Raw genomic sequence first — 17,038 nt, forward strand, 5'->3', positions numbered from 1 at the left:
CCCCACCCAAACTTCCCCCTTATGCCTCCACCCCAAACTTCTGGGCTCTCTTCTTCTTTTATCATGGCAACGCCACTTCTGATCCACTGCAGATGTGAGTCTTTAAATCGCTTCATTCTTCAGTGCTGCTTTGTTAATTTAGAAGCCGCTTCTGGGCTCACTTCTATTTTCCCAGTGGTACCCCTTATAATCTGTCATGGAGGAGAGACTTGAATGAAGTAATTTCAAGCCTCACCTACCTACTGGATCAGGAGGGTGCTGCCGCACCAAAAGAAAAGAGCACAGAAGTGGATCTAAAGACACTGACCCACCATGGAGGTTCGTTACACAGCAATACATAATACAGCAGTGCAGATACCACAGGCTATAGAGGACTACAAATCCCAGCAATACATTATACAGAAATGCAGAATACCACCAGCTATAGAGGACGGTGTGACGCACAGTACAGAGGTCAGCAGTGTGAAACACAGTATAGAGGTCAGCAGTGTGACACAGAGTACAGGGGTCAGCGGTGGGACGCACATTACAATATGTCAGCAGTGTGACACAGAGTACAGAGGTGTAATGCAGAGTACAGAGATGTGACGCACAGTGCAGAGGTCAGCGGTGGGACGCACAGTACAGATGTCAGTGGTGGGACGCACAGTACAGATGTCAGTGGTGGCATGCACAGTACAGATGTCAGTGGTGGGATGCATAGTACAGATGTCAGTGGTGGGACACACAGTACATATGTCAGTGGTGGGATGCATAGTACAGATGTCAGCGGTGGGACACAGAAAGGGACTTACAGTGCACACAGTTTCTCTGTCCTCATGCTCTTTTCCTCTCATCAGCGATATTGCCTCCATATTCCAAGGTTATGCCTCCAGCCACCTCCTTGTCGCCTGAATTAAGGTTCCGCTCTCATCCAACCAATGGAAGGTCTGCAGCCTCCCTCCCAGCCTATGGCAGCTGAAGTTGCAGGTGGCCGCTGAGGAGCCTGATTACTGAAGCCGGCATTTACAAAGGTAGCTGAACTGGCTTTGCTCCTCCCCGGTCACTGCAGCTACAGAACGGTAGAGAAGGGAGAGCTGGCACAAGGGATCGTTGCTGCGGCAGAAGCTCATTTGAGTGTTTCTTCCCCTGGACCTGCTGCCCCCCCCCCGATGCAGAGCCTGGGGCATGTGCTCCCCCCTAGTTTCGGCGCTGTTCACAATCTTAATTTGAAGGGCAGATCATTTTCAGTTTCTACACAGAGTTACATAATTATCTTATTATTATATCTATTTACTCATATGCCATGTGCATGTTCACGGGCAATTGTTTTGTTAAGGGAATTTGCTGAGTCCCTGCACAAGCAAGCCTGTGCACTATTACAGAATTCATGTGCGTGGTTAGCCACAGATGCACAGACTCCCGAGAAGCTGGAACCCATTAAACTCTTCTCTGTTATTTTGCAGATGTATTTATTATTGGTATTTATCTAGTGCCGACAATTTACGCAGGATTTTACACACTGCACATTCACACCAGTCCCTGCCCTCAAGGAGCTTACAATCTAAGGTCCCTATATCACATGCATACAGTAAATAACAGGGCCAATTAACCTACCAGCACGTCTTTGGAGTGTGGGAGGAAACCGCAAGCACAGGGAGAACATGCAAACTCCTTCTAGATAGTGACATGGCTTGGATTCGAACCAGTGCTACACAGCAGGAGCACTAATCACTACACCACTGTGCTGCCCAGATTCTAAGAATTGCCATTACCTGATCATCATAAGCTTAAGAGGACTTGCGCATATGGAAAAAAATGTACACTTGTGCAAAACACCACCTGGATGTTACACAGTACTACTGGCCCAGTGTTTTCAGAATGTATTCTTAAAGATAAGCAAGGCTTCATTCACACCTACAATGGAGGTACGATCGATGCATACAGGAATAGTGATTGATTCCTAACCGCGTGTTATCATATTACATACAATCACATGCAGAGTCCCAGCGCACTGCCGCTTTCAAATGCGGCCGCTGTCAACCGATCATTAACTTAAATGGGTGACAGCTTCTAAATGGCAGATTTGGGATTCCTGCTGCAGGAATTCTCAAGTTACTGACACAGGAATCCATAAACACACCTACATTTTAGGTGTGAATGAAGCCTTCAAGTCTTTGGCAGAAATGTGCATAGGTATGTTTGCAGGTGAAAAGAAAAACACTCTTTGCAACAACAAAATATTTTCTCAACCATGAGGCGTAGTAGAGGCAGCATCATATTTTTGGCTGCTTTGCTGCCCCATGGCTTGGACTCTTTTCCTCTCACAGAGGAAACAGTTAATTTAAAGCTGCATCAAGAATCCTTACAGGAGAATGTCAAATAGTAGTCTGTCACTAGAACCTTAACATAAGCTGGGTGATACTCCAATACAAAGAACCAAAACATAGGAGTTTCTTGTTTTGTTTGAGATCACTATGAACAATTATCATACCGCACGCCCCAGAAGAAGGCACTTCATTGCTGAAACATTTAGGGCTTCCCGAAGCACGTTTACGTTTTTTTTAGCTGCAGGTTGGTGGTTCAAATTTAAAAAGAAAAGAATTTCAAAATGGAGGAAACCCGAGAGGAAAATGAAGGTTGAAATTGTGTGTAGATATTCTGGAATAGATGATATAGAGACAGTGGGCAAATTATGTGAAGAGATGTACAAATTGGATTAGAAAAGTAAGAATTTATGAGATGACATTGAACAATAGAGAATGGGATATAATTTTTTTTAAAAGTATTTGTATATTTAGTATGTAAAAAACTATCATTTATGCCATTAGGGTGAGATGCACAGATGAAAAAGTGCATCATCCCCAAACAATTATTTAAAAGACACACATTAATTGCTATAATGGCTTAAAATCTATTTTTGCAATTTAGGCATGTCCAGTTTCTCAATATCTTTTTCCTATCTCCTCCCATTATTTTCCCTTCTTTCAGCCATTTGATCCTGTCAGTCACAACCTTTACTGCACAGCAGCATGATTGAAACCCTCACAATGTGAAATCCTGCTGTTTACTACAAGCTGATGTGCCCAAGCGTACCTAGCCAGTATGTTCCACAAGTTTGTTCACATTCATGCTAAAGGCAGGAACCTATGACCTCTGCACTGCCTCCTGTGATAACAGTGGTTCTCAGGCTCCAGTTGCAGTTTTTAGATTTGCCCCCACAGCTTTTATTCTCATGAATGGAACAGCAAGTTTAGGGAATCAGTGCAGCATTGTACTTGTCGCTGTGAGTTACAATGATAAAACTAGTTTCTGATTTTGTTTTTAAAAGCAGATGGTTTTATTGATATATTGCCCTGCAGATATCTGGTTTGGTGATGAAGTTTAGCTTTACTTTACACAAAAGAATATTGATATTCTGAAATTACCATGGGATCTGATCTCAACCCTACTAAGATGCTGTGGCATGACCTGAAGCAAGCTGTCAAGGGATACCTTGAATATCTATGAACTTAAACCATTACAAAAGGTTAAATGGTCTAAAATATCCCCTAATGTGCCACTGTGATCAGCAGATACACTAAAATGGTGGTTTTCGTTGCTAAAGCAGATTCTACCCTTTATATGGGATTTAATATTTTTTTCAGTCAAGATTATAAATGTTTAACCATTGTGTTCAATAAAGACTTGAAATCATACAACAATGTGAGTATTATTGATTTAAGCAGTTTGTTTTTCTCTGTTATTGTATTGAGTGTTGAAGTTACATATTAGATCCCATTTTAAAGGGAACCTGTGCAAACAGAAGCATGGGAACTGCCATTCTTGGCTTAATTTTTAAATTGTGGGTTCCGGGTTATCTTCATGATCCAGGCTTCATTACCTACTGGGTCACTGACCTGGAACAAGCATGTAGGGTGGGAGTTTAGAGTTTTTAGACTTCACTACTTGCATATTTGTTCCAGGTCAGTGGTCCACTAGGTTGATGACCCTAGAGCCATCCACAATGTGTCATATTTTTCCCCACATAGGTACATTTGAGGAGACATTTTTTTTAAAAAAAATCAAGAGAGTTCAAACACTTTTCTTTTAATTGTGTTTTATGGAAAACATGCTCTTATCGAAAAGCACATTTAAATTGCTGCAGATGAAGGACGCAGAGCTTCTACGCACAACCTACCACAGAAATTCAATAGCTGTATTCAGCCTCCACTGTATGACTCATATTCCCTGTGTACTTGACTTTTCCTTGTGACAGAATTATTCAAATGTTCTCTTATTCTCTTCTGATGTGTAGGCTGATTATAATGTGGGCTAACATTTGGTACAGGCAGAGAATGGTAATTGTGGGGGAGTCAAATGTGTTACAAAGTCACATGGCTGAATTAAAAAGCTTTTTAAAATGATCATTGCCTAATCAATTCTGTCCTGGATTCAATAAAAACTAAAATATTTCTATCTATCTATCTATCTATCTATCTATCTATCTATCTATCTATCTATCTATCTATCTATCTATCTATCTATTCATGTGACTATTGTACTAATAACAGGATTCACAGGCACATTCAAATTTTTTAGAACTGCATCTTTACACAGTTTACCTAGACCAGGGGCGCCCACTATTTTTCATCTGGAGATCTACTTTTCAAATGACGAGCTCATTGAGATCTACCAACGAAAAAACACCTGCATTCAGGGGCGTAGGCTGCGCAGGCAGGCCCCTCGCCCACAGTGCGATCGCACTATCTATCTATCTATCTATCTATCTATCTATCTATCTATTCATGTGACTATTGTACTAATAACAGGATTCACAGGCACATTCAAATTTTTTAGAACTGCATCTTTACACAGTTTACCTAGACCAGGGGCGCCCACTATTTTTCATCTGGAGATCTACTTTTCAAATGACGAGCTCATTGAGATCTACCAACGAAAAAACACCTGCATTCAGGGGCGTAGGCTGCGCAGGCAGGCCCCTCGCCCACAGTGCGATCGCCTGCATTAATGCCTGTGTTCCAGTCCAGTGCGATCCGCAAAAATGCTGCAAGCACTATTTTTGCAGATCGCACTGGACCGGAATGCAGGCACTAATGTGACGATCTACCAGTGATCGCTACGCGATCGACTGGTAGATCGCGATCGACCTTGTGGGCACCCCTGACCTAGACATTTGTCGAATGGAGAACTGAAGAATTGATGCACATCAATGATTGCAGTTCACAGAGAAATGATTATGTGCATTAGGCAGATCAGGCACGTGCCTACAGGCCTCCTCCATAGAGGGGCGCCAAGCAGGTACCTACTCTGCCTAATTATCAGTGTTGTGTCAAGATACACCGGCAATAGCAAGAAGAGTGCATTCTGCACAAAATGCACCCTCCTGCTCCAAGACCAGCTCCTACAGGAACCGCCAGCTTCCGCAAATGCAGGGGGAGGATCCCGGCGCTACATAAGACTGCCCTGTAAAATGCCTGTATGATGCATACTGGTGTTTAGGGCAGCCTTACATGACACTGGAGAGCTTTTCTGCATATGTGAAAGCTGGCGAGTCCTGCAGCAGGTAAGTAGAAATATGGACACCAGCACTACAATGGCAAATCAGATAGGTCTATTTATTGATGTACATGCAGCATAGCATAACACTGCATGTACGTCAATAAATAGACATATCTGACTTGCCATTGGAGTGCCAGTGTCCATATTTCTACCTATGTATAGAGACGATGGTCATCGGTCAACAGCCGCTGCACACACTTAACTTTTATGGAACAGCGGTTATGAGTGCAATAGGTATATGGACTGTAACCTGCAACAGGTAAGGGTGCTGGCTCAGGCTAAACAGATTTCCATTTGTGCCTACAGGTGCCCGAAATCGAAATCCGGCCCTGATAATGTGTAACGTGCAGGCACTTGGAGTAGCTGTTTAAAATCATCTTTTGAGTAATCTGACATTAGATTAGTTGGTATGGGTGACTGCACTTTGCTCATGGCCACTGCAGGTAGCATTACATTAAAAAAAAGTACGATCATACACCCTTATTCGACATTACCATCATTAACATCATTGTACAGCCTCTTGCATTAATAGGGAAATGACACCATCAGATTATTCAACCTTAGGCTTTAATTGGCCATAGGGGAAAACACTTAAGGTCCATTTACATTTGTGCCTTGTGGCAATGCATGCTAAAAGGCACCTATTAACATGCATTATCACAACATATGGCAAATCACCTGTGCTATATGAAGTGCACTACTTTACCATTTAGTATGAATGGCACCTCAATGCATTGTACAGCAGAGCTCAACACACGCTCGTGCGTTGCGGTGTGCTGCATTGTTCAAAAAGGATGTTTTTCATCCGTTGTGGTGTGTTGACAGCCTATTCATAATGAAAGCGTGTTGTGTTGCACACCCACACTTAGAGTATATGAAGTTGATTATAACTAAGTGTGGGTGTGCAACATAACACCCTCTCCCATTGTATTAGGCTGTAGCGCTTCTTGTTTCTAGTTCATTTGCAGGATGCCTCTACCTGCTTATTAAAGGAGAACTATGGGGTTAAGGCTTTTCCCCATAGTTCTCCTTAGGGTAACGGGAGGACACAAACTAGCGTCCTCCTGTCACCCTGGGCTCAGTACACCGCGAGCTACAGCTCCCCGTATACTGAGAAGCTGAAGCGGATCCCGACAATTGTGCCGGGATCCGCCCAGCTGCGTGAGTGACAGCTGGCTCTGCCTATCTAGAGGCAGAGCCAGCTGTACCCGCCCCCTCCCCCGTCCGTTCCGCCAGTCAGCGCTGGCGGATCGGAGCGGGGAGGGGGGAATCCAGCCCCTCCCCTGTCACGGCAGAGAGCAGTGATAGGATCGAGAGGTGAGCGAACGCCGCTATGTGTTCGCTCACCTCCCGATCTACTGAGCCGACCTGTGACAGTCTCATTGTCACAGGTCGGCTAGAACTATGATGTGAGTGAAAAGCTCTCACCTCATAGTTCTCCTTTAAAGAGCAGCACGTTTTAAATTTGAGGGAAAATACTTGCTTTCCAATTATCCTGTATAGGCGGGGGAGCTAAGGCAACTTTATTAAATCTAATGCTGTCCTGCTCAAACGCCAAGCCATGTGATGGGCCCCTCAGATGCTTTCCCGCGAGGAAATGTTTGTATTGTATTTTATGTGTTTTTCTTTTTTCTGTTTAGTTGTTTTGGTTTTTTTGTTCCGTTTTTGGTCTTGTCCTAGTTTGGTAGGTTGTGGAGTAAAAGATGTGGATGATGTCAGAGGATGGATACTGCTGGATAATGAAGCCCAAAGAAGGAATTCCCTTTTGGAATTAGTGAATAATGGTATAAAGTGTGGGGTTAAATTGTATATGGAACATAGCTTAAGATCTGTAAAGATAGATTGGAGAATTTGGGATCTTCAGGTATATGGGAGGTATAGATTAATATATTGCTATTATAGACTAGAGCTTTGACATGGTAAAATTTGACTTTATTTCATGGAATGTCAGAGGGCTTGGGGATCCCATTAAAAGACAAGCTGTGTTTTCTACATTAAAACAATATGGTTCCTCGGTGGTCTGTTTGCAGGAAACACATCTTACAGAGGAAACAATATCTTATTTAACGAGATATAACTTTTCAAATGTCTACCACTCAGTGCATTCCTCATATTCAAGGGGGGTCAGTATACTGATCTCTTCAACTCTCTCCTTCTCCTATAGACAGGTTAAGACAGAATCTCAGGGTAGATATATATTTTTGTTTTGCAATATAGAAGGCATTCAATGTATTGTGGCAAATATCTATGTCCCTCCACCATATAATCATGAAGTGCTACGTTCTTTTTCTCGATTTATGGCAATGTATCCAGGGATACCATACATAGCTTTAGGAGACTATAACAATATTATGCATTCATCAAAAGATCGTTTACAAATAAACACTCCTATATTGGGGGGAGCTGAAACTTCATTTGCCAGATATGTGCGTGAGTTGGGACTGATGGATGCATGGAGGTTACAGCATCCATCGAGTAGTCAGTATTCATGCAGTTCGGCTACATACAGGTCTCTATCTTGATTTGGCTTTATGTTCAGAGAGGTGGCTTACCTATATAGTAGACACCAAATATGGGACATGGGGATTATCAGACCATTCTCCATTAATAGTCTCAATTAACATTAAGCCAAGATAGACATGCTAGATAGACCATCATGGAAAGTAAACCTCTATTGGTTGAAACTTTTACCTGAGGCGGATAATATTTCATCAAAAATTACTGAGTTTTTCTGTATTAATTCGAATACGTCTACAAGTTCAATAGTATGGGATGCTATGAAGGCATTTCTTCGGGGTATAATTATCAAAGGGATTGCTACCCTAAAACGATCATCCTTGGAATGGGTGGAAAAACTGGCACTGGAAGTGAGAGACATGGAAGAGGCGTATGTGTCAAAGACTACAGAGTCCAGTCTTAAAATGTGGAGGGAGGCTCAATCTGTATATAGATCGGGGCTACTGTCAAGGGCTGAGTCGAGAAGATTTCTCTCATCTCAAAGATTTTTTGAGGAGGGAGAGAGTGCGGGGCGGTTACTGGCAGTAATAGCTAATTTGCAGAGGGAGAGTAATAACGTTCCACAGATTCATCAATGTGATGGTAGGTTGATTACAGAGTCACTGGAGATAGTGGAGGCCTTCAGGGTATTCTAAAAATAATTATATGCTACACAGGTGTCATATTCTATTGAATCCCTTAGGGATTTTTTGAATTCTATGGAAATACCAAGTCTTCATGGGGGAGATCAAGAGTCTTTGAATGCTCCATTAACCCTCAAAGAGATACAAATAGCAGTTGCAGGGACACCTAGTAATAAAGCCCCAGGAGTTGATGGCCTCCCCCTGGAAATATACAAGCGCTATGGACAGGTTCTGTTCCCTGAATTGGAAGGCTTGTTTGTTGCGCTCGGTTCAAAATCTATTTGGTTTGTCCGTGATATATCATAATTTTTTCTTTGTATGCCTCTCGTTTAGAACGGTTACGGTTTGAGTGGCTCCGCTCCACTGACATCGATTTGTTGTTTCCCATTATCGCTTATCGTTTTATCGCTTATCGGTTTTTGTCGAAAAACATATTTTTTCCTTTTGAGTTAAGGATTCATTCATCTTTCACCTTGAGTGGCTCCGCTCCACTACCGTAGATTGCTTGTATATGATTACATCTTTCAAATATGATGGACAACTTGTAGTTCCGCTCTAGATCACCATCTCACTGTTTTATTGTCTGGCACAATAATTCATAGGTAGATTTCATTTAGACGCCAGTCCACAATCCACTTTTTTTTTTGCACCAATTTCACTTTGCGCCTTTGGGTTCAGAGTTTGTACTAGACACGGCCATTTAGCACTTTTTGATACTTTTCAAGTCACTTTCGCTTAAAAGCCATCACTCAGTTTTTTCACATACTTTATTTATTAGCATTTGTGATCACATATTCACATTTAGTATATACACATTAGTTTTTATACAGATTGTGTTCATTTAATTTTAATATCACCTTTTACCACATCGACTTATATAAAATATTGTTTTGATAATATATCACGGACAAACCAAATAGATTTTGAACCGAGAGCAACACACAAGCCTTCCATTTTACATCTATACATACATTGTTGCGGCTGGTGCCGACATACCTACTTCCAGCGCAAACTATTTTGTTTAATATACTGTTCCCTGAATTGCTTACAGTCTTCAATAGAGTTTTGGAGATGGGTCATTTGCCTCCCTCTATGGAAGAAGCAACAATTGTAGTGATTCCTAAACCGGGTAAGGGCAAATTGGAAGTGGAATCGTATCAACCTATTTCCTTGCTGAATTCAGATATTAAGCTTTTGGCGAAAGTATTGGCCAATAGGCTGTCGAGGAATAGCTAAGATTATACACGTGGATCAATCTGGATTTATTCCGGCGAGATCTACAAATCTATAAACATCAGAAGGCTGTTTCTTAATATGCAGGTCCCAGTTGATAACCCAGGTAGTAGGATTATTTTATCACTGGACGCAGCCAAGGCATTCGATACAGTTGAGTGGTCATATTTATGGATGGTATTAGAGAGATTTGGCATAGGGCAGACATCCATTAACTACCTCCCGGCCAGCCGTTGTGTATACACGGCCGGCCGGGAGCTTCTTGGATGTAACTGGGCGTGTATACACGTCCTGTTACATCCGCCTGCGAGCGGGAAATCGAAGATATTTGAAAACAGGCAGCAATGCCCGTTAATATACAAGCGATCCGCCGGCAACCTAAATAATTGCTGTTCGAAAACCCTTTGCTTTGTACAGAGGGACGAGACAGGGGTGCCCACTATCACCGATGCTCTTTGCCTTAGCAATGGGACCATTGGCAATAGCAATAAGACAGGCTAGAGATATAGTAGGGTTTCGCAGGGGTGAAAGGGAAGATAAGATAGCGCTATACGCAGACGACACACTTTTATTTTTGGGAGAAGCAGGGTATTCCCTTCCGGCATTAATGTCCTTAATTACACAGTTTGGGATATTTTCCAGGATTAAAATCAATTGGGATAAGTCTGTGATGTTACCCCTAGACCCTGTTACATATCAAATTCCGGTAAATGCCTCCCAAATTCAAGTAGTAGATACATTTACATATCTGGGGGTAGTGATATCAGCACGAGCTACGGTGTATATTACTCTTAATCTTGAGCCGTTACTGCATAGATTTAAACAAAAATTTAATAGTTGGAATAAGCTTCCACTCACGGTGATCGGAAGAGCTAATTTAATTAAAATGATATGGTCCCCTCAATTATTATATATATTACATAATTCCTCTACATGGATAACATTGCAATGGTTTATTTCAATAGACACAATATATAGGAACTTAATATGGAAAAAAAAACATTCCCGAATAGCATTAACAACTTTGCATTTACCAAATGATAGGAGGGGAATTGCCATTCCCCACCCAAGAATATATTTTTTAGCAGCACAATTACAACAAATGGCGGGATGGGGGGAAAAAGTATGGTAAGATCCGGTCCAGGCAATTATACTTTCGGTATTCTCTAGATACTCTATTATATCACAGTTAGAAGCAGGTATTATTTCTACACGGTCGGTATATTGTAAATTTTCCTTGATGTCCAGGGTATGGAAAGTTATGAAGGAGGTCATGGGATATGAGGGGTGTACTTCCCTTACGCCTATTTGGTACAATCTGAAATTGATAGAGTAGTCCAAAGTTCGGTATGCCCAATTCTCATTTCTTTAAATTTTTGCAATTACGACATGCCTTAGAGGCTCAGCGGCGAATATGTCCGTTGAGCTTTATGAATACCCCGCTGGTACATATAGTAGCAAAATCTAACTATAAGAAAGGGTTTATATCTAGAGTATATGATATTTTAATAAGGGCTTGGGCCAAAGATAGGATGCTGTCGTGTAGGCGAGGATGGGAGGAAGATCTGGGCCCACTTTCAGATGAAGAATGGTCAGTCATATTGGCAAATATCCCTAGATCATCTCTCTCGCCTACCCAGCACCTTACTCAGTTATTTATAGTTCATAGAGTTTACTATACCCCTCAGAAACTTTTTTCGGTGGGGTAGACGAGATACAGGGGAATGCCCTAGATGTAAAGGTACTAATGCCAACCTGATCCATATGTTATGGAGATGTCCCAAATTATTTAGGTACTGGGAAGATATTATCAGATTGATTAACCAAGTGTTTGATATTTTATTGGAGATGGATCCCAGGCTGTGTTTACTGAATTGTGAGGAGGGGGAGGGACAGGATCGGGGGATTGGCGACATTAAAATAAGATTGCTGGGCATAGCAAGGAAATTGATTGCCTTTAGATGGTTGTCTCCTAGGCCACCCATATTAGAGGAGTGGTGTATTCAGGTTAACCAAATATTATTGAAAGAAAGAATGATCTTTATACTAAATAAATGAATAAATAAATAAATAAATAAATGAAATAGACTAAAAATATTAGAGGAAGGGGGTAAGGAGGTGAGAAATAATGACTAAAGAGTCAAAAAATGAAATAAAGAGGAATTTAAAAAAAGAGCAGCATGCCACTGACCCCCTCTTTCCCTCCCGGCCGTCCCCTCCGGAACAATTTGCTCTCCCACCCACCCATTTATTGGAGTGCACTCAATGCACCTTTTTTCTTTTATTTATAATGAAGCTGTCTTAACTCAATGTACAGTAAGACATGCTATAGCACAGTTAACGTGTGTGCATTAACGCTTCAGTGTGAATGGGACCTTAAAGTGATATTAATCCTTGCGTTGTTTGGGGTTTTTTTAATCACTGGGAGGCCACTGTAAAGGAGAACTTTGTTTTTTTTTTAAATTCTTTAGTTCCTTGTTTTCTAGTGGGTCTCCATAGTGTTCACACCCGCCCCCTGCATGGGTGCCTTAATCAGCTAAGCAGCTGCTGTGGAGGCACCTGTGTCATTCCCGGCCGTGCCCGCAGTAGCTGCGTGCGTCCGAAGACATACAAAGCCCTGCAGCAGGCCACGCCCCTCCGCTCAGCAGTTTGATTGACAGAAGAAAAAGCCAATGGCTCCTCTGCCTTCAGTATCCCCCCCCCCCACCAGGAAGTTCGAAATGGAGGATCGCTTTGGGGACCGGTGGCGGTGACAATTGGCACTGACAGGTAAATGTGGGGGGAGGGGGACACTAAGAGTTACTGGGTGCTTTTTACATTAAAGCAGAGAATATATTAAGGTAAGCCTTTGGTAATACTTTAACATAACACCCTCTCCTATTGACAGTATTGATAGTATTGATACTATGCAATGAAAAGGTTATAAAGTACACCCATGCAGTGAAAAGCAACAATTACACTTTAATGTTGGTCCTTGAAGCTGCTTATACTTACCTTCACTTCACTCCCCTTTTGACCTAAACACCTGGAGAAGTGAAGTGAGATACATACTATTTAAAGATATGGCGTAACAGTTCTGGTACTGGTCACTTAAGCGCTGTAACAAGAGGGTTAGCTAAAACCTTGGCTCTATGTAGGCCCTGAGTAGATCAACTTGCAGTTTGCACAGGGCTTCTTCTCCTTGCTCATGTGGGCAATTGAAGCAGCAGTGAAATGAAGGGATAGTAGGTATAAGCTGTTGTGAGGTATGAATTCTGAAGTGAACATTTTGTTTTGCCACTATACGAATTAAATGTCATTAGACCAGAATGAAATGAATTGTGATTCGTTAGTAGGGGTAACAGTCCTTTACCTAAAGTAAAACTAAACCCTCCTATTTTATCCACCAAGAACAGCAACTGCAGTTGGCATGGTGCTGCACACATGAGTAGCAATTACATTATTCTTTTGAGGCTTGAATGATTATTTGAGAAATGACATAAGCACACTAGCAACTGTGACAGTTATCACCAGAGACATAACTTGAGTGTAGCATACACTCCACATGCACTAGTAGGCAGCATGTAAATTAAAGCAATGCACAAAGCAATTGATCACAAAGGACAGAGTAGACTCCAGCAACTGTTCATCTACTAGCTTGGAAAAGGGAGGAGGGAGGAGAGCGGGCCAGCGGAGAGGGGAGTAGCTTGATTTGCTTTGTCTGTGTGTTTGTGGAGACACACAGCTTATTAGCACACACAAGGCACTCTGCTTGAGAAAGGAGTCTCTAAAACAGAAAGTCAGGACCAGTGCTCAGGGGACCAGCTGATTATGCAGGAAACTAAAATATTTGAACATCAAGGAGCAGCATCCATTGTAAGTGATTTCATCAGCATCTGAAATAGCTTTAAATCCTTTTGACTTTAATATCACTTTAAATAATTAACATCAGATGTTTAGTCTGAGTGCGTTCAAAACATAATCATTAGAACTGGGTTTGTCTCGTTCAGTTTGCTCATTTGTAATTTCTACTCCATAGAATATTGGTTTTCCCAGTCCCTCCTATCTCTGCTGCTTGGTTGTGTAGCTAGCCCATTATCTTTACAATGCAACTCAACTTCTGATGATAAAACACACTCATCTTTCGTTGATCAACATACTGTATATTGTAAGAATAGCAAACCTTCTTTCTGTTTTAAAGAAATTTCTGTTTGTTTTACTATGTCCTCATCAGAACCGTCTGTTCTGATGAGAAAAGCTGCTGTGCTTGCATCCCTTTAATAAACAAGCCTTAGAGAATATCTCACCAAGGCTGAAATACCTACTGCAGGGGATGCCTTAAAATGCTTTGTGCATTAGACTTTAGAACTAGTGCAGAAAATCAGAGAGCCAATCACACAAGCAAGAACATTCCTGATGCCATTTTGTATACCAATGGAGTACAATCGCCTCCAGGATGCAATATTGCAGTTTGAATTACAGTGGCTGCAGAGTAAAAATGAAAAGTTAATTTAATATTATTATTTAAAATAAGATTAAATTACAAAATGGCTTATGTAGCAATTATACATGCCATTTTTTAAACGAAAGTGGAGTTTTCCTTTAGGGCCATACAGTAAGGTTGGAGTTGGTATGAGCCAACTATTATCTTTCCTTTCCCGGGGGTCCTAAAGTGCTCAAAATAAGTTTACAAATTGTGGCCAGCACCTCAGCAGCCACAATCCCCACCCAAGCCTCCTTACATGATTACGGGCCTGTATTGTTGGGATTTGGGTTTGTGTCAATGGACAAACACAGCTTACTCTCAGGTGTGTTCTGCGTGCATTCGTCAATAGTTTTAGGGGATTTTGAGGTAATTCAGAGTACATTGGCAGGTGCCTTTGAGCTGCAATTGACCTCCTTCTGGCCTACATTTGACTACCTTCTAAGCTACATAAATCTGCTTCAAACTGCTTTCACCTTCCCATTGACTTGTATGAGGAGAGAAACAATTCAGAAGTGAATAAAAGTCCATAAACATGGGTATTGATCTAATCAAAAGACATATAGCTAGCATATGATATCAGAACTTTTATTTTATGTACATACTGTATATCTAAATTGTGTTTTCTCTTTTTATTGTCAAAATAAAGTAACAAGAGAAGCCTGACCCCTGCCCATGGTCATGCAGTAGCTCACCAGCATTTAACATATTAGCACCAAGTCTTTTTTCAGATGTGTAAAAATGTTTTTACTTGTGCTAACTGGTCATTGGACAGTAAGCTGACAGATGACACAAGATTCTGAAAAAGCTGCAATAGGAGGTACTGTCACTTTCTTAGCTATCCAGTGTGGCAGAGTTGTGTGATTAACAAGACTAAGGAGAATTATAACTCATTTCGCAAGTAAAACAATTAACATAATAGGTGCTTGGGTTTCATTTCAATAAGAGATTTGAGGCATAAGTTATTAATGATCTGATTTTATAGAACGTGACTCTATTAATATTTAGGGCACAATGTTGTAACAAAGGTAAATAACATAATAAAAAAATCTGTACCTTGTTTCCACACATTTAACTATTTATAATAAAATTAAATATCAAAACCAAATTGGCAATGGATACCTTCCTAGCAGCTGTATATAACCGTTTTCTTTTTTTTTTTTTTATGCAATTTGAAATTAAACATATTGATTAAATGTAAACAGCCATTTGAAAATGTACACTTACCCTAAAGAACTCTTTGGTTGACCCTGAATCCAATGTCCCATATGCAATTTCTGTTTGTTTGGAAAGGTCTTCTGCACTTTCAATGGGTGACACCATTCGTTCCACAGTAAGAAAGGCAGCTAAGTTTGCCGTGTAAGATGAAATTATGATCAAGGTAAAGAACCACCACACACCTCCAACAATGCGACCAGATAGGGATCTAACAACAAGTATGAAATTCATGTTTAAAAATAAGTGAGTCTTAACACAGTGACATGATAAAATAAATAAAAATATACATCTACAATCCTGGTTACTCAACCTTTTTGGTTGTTGTCTGCTATAAGATTTACTGTAACAATTTACAGCTTTGCAAAAGAACAAAGGAACTGATATGTTACTGTTAAAGTATAAATCAAGAAATTGCTCAGAATTGCTCAAATTTTGTTTTTACAAATGAAGCAAATTTTTGAAAAGTAGAGCATAAGTTGGTGGTATTGGTATTCTTAAACTCAATATTATGGATAAGGATGCAACTTTGGAAACAACCAACATCTTTACACTTGAGAATTGTTGCCTTGCCTTGGTCAGCACAAACACGTGATAAATCACATCTTCCACTTACACTAAAGGTAAGAGATGTTGCATATTTTACACAGGACTTGCACAGTACAAGATTCAACAATAACACAGATGTAAAATTGTACTTATGTCACAAACAATACCTTCATGTTCCATTACATGGAGTGTAAATAATCTTGCATGTAATGTACCTTTAGCAAAATACATAACTTTGGACATAATTATTAAATTTTATTTGTACAGACTCCTGTGGTGCCCAAATGGAATTGTTTACATCATGCTTGTTGCCATGTGGGAACTGTACACACAATGGAATGTTACATTAACATTCCATTGCCAAATCTCTATAAGTGTAGAGAGCTGTTGACAGACCTAAAGGAAACAAGCCAAATGTGAACATAACCTACAGGGCAGAAAACATACCACCACATTTAATTTCTTCAGTATTTACATTTTGTCAGAAAGGTGGGCTGTAGTTAAATGTAGACAGACAGACAGACAGACACACACATAAATATATATTCTATGAAGCATTAAGCCAACACTGTAAACATGTTTCATGTTACACAACAGCCGTGAAAACTGTGTCCCTGACCATCTCATTAACATCATTCCATATAGTCACCAGAAAAGTGAACTGCAATGTTCACACAGCACAAGAAGCAGTGTTTGAACCCTGTACATCCACCCAAACTGTCATCAGACTGCTAGCAAGTTGACAGTTAGCTCAGTGAATATAGTACAAGCTACAAACATCCAGGCCAACAAGATAACTGTGAAAAGGTCCTTGGCATGTTCTTACTGATCACCAATAGTAAAGTACATCTAATGAAAACTGAAAAATATTTCTAATCAATACAGCTGGTTCCTGGCC

The 17,038-nt window shown here is 40.7% G+C and overlaps 1 protein-coding gene across 5 annotated transcripts in view; it reads right to left on the reverse strand.

Annotated features, from left to right (window-relative positions):
* The window catches only part of GRIA2 (glutamate ionotropic receptor AMPA type subunit 2), a 158,751-nt gene that overhangs the window by 12,305 nt on the left and 129,408 nt on the right, over positions 1-17,038 (reverse strand). For all 5 annotated transcript variants that reach the window (XM_018569284.1, XM_018569286.1, XM_018569285.1 and 2 more), the window contains exon 12: positions 15,604-15,802. In XM_018569284.1, the coding sequence (XP_018424786.1) occupies positions 15,604-15,802 (199 nt within the window). The remainder of the gene's footprint in view (positions 1-15,603; positions 15,803-17,038) is intronic.

This window comes from Nanorana parkeri, unplaced genomic scaffold (genome assembly GCF_000935625.1).
Source record: "Nanorana parkeri isolate BGI_ZX_2015 unplaced genomic scaffold, ASM93562v1 scaffold1317, whole genome shotgun sequence".
NCBI lineage: Eukaryota > Metazoa > Chordata > Amphibia > Anura > Dicroglossidae > Nanorana > Nanorana parkeri.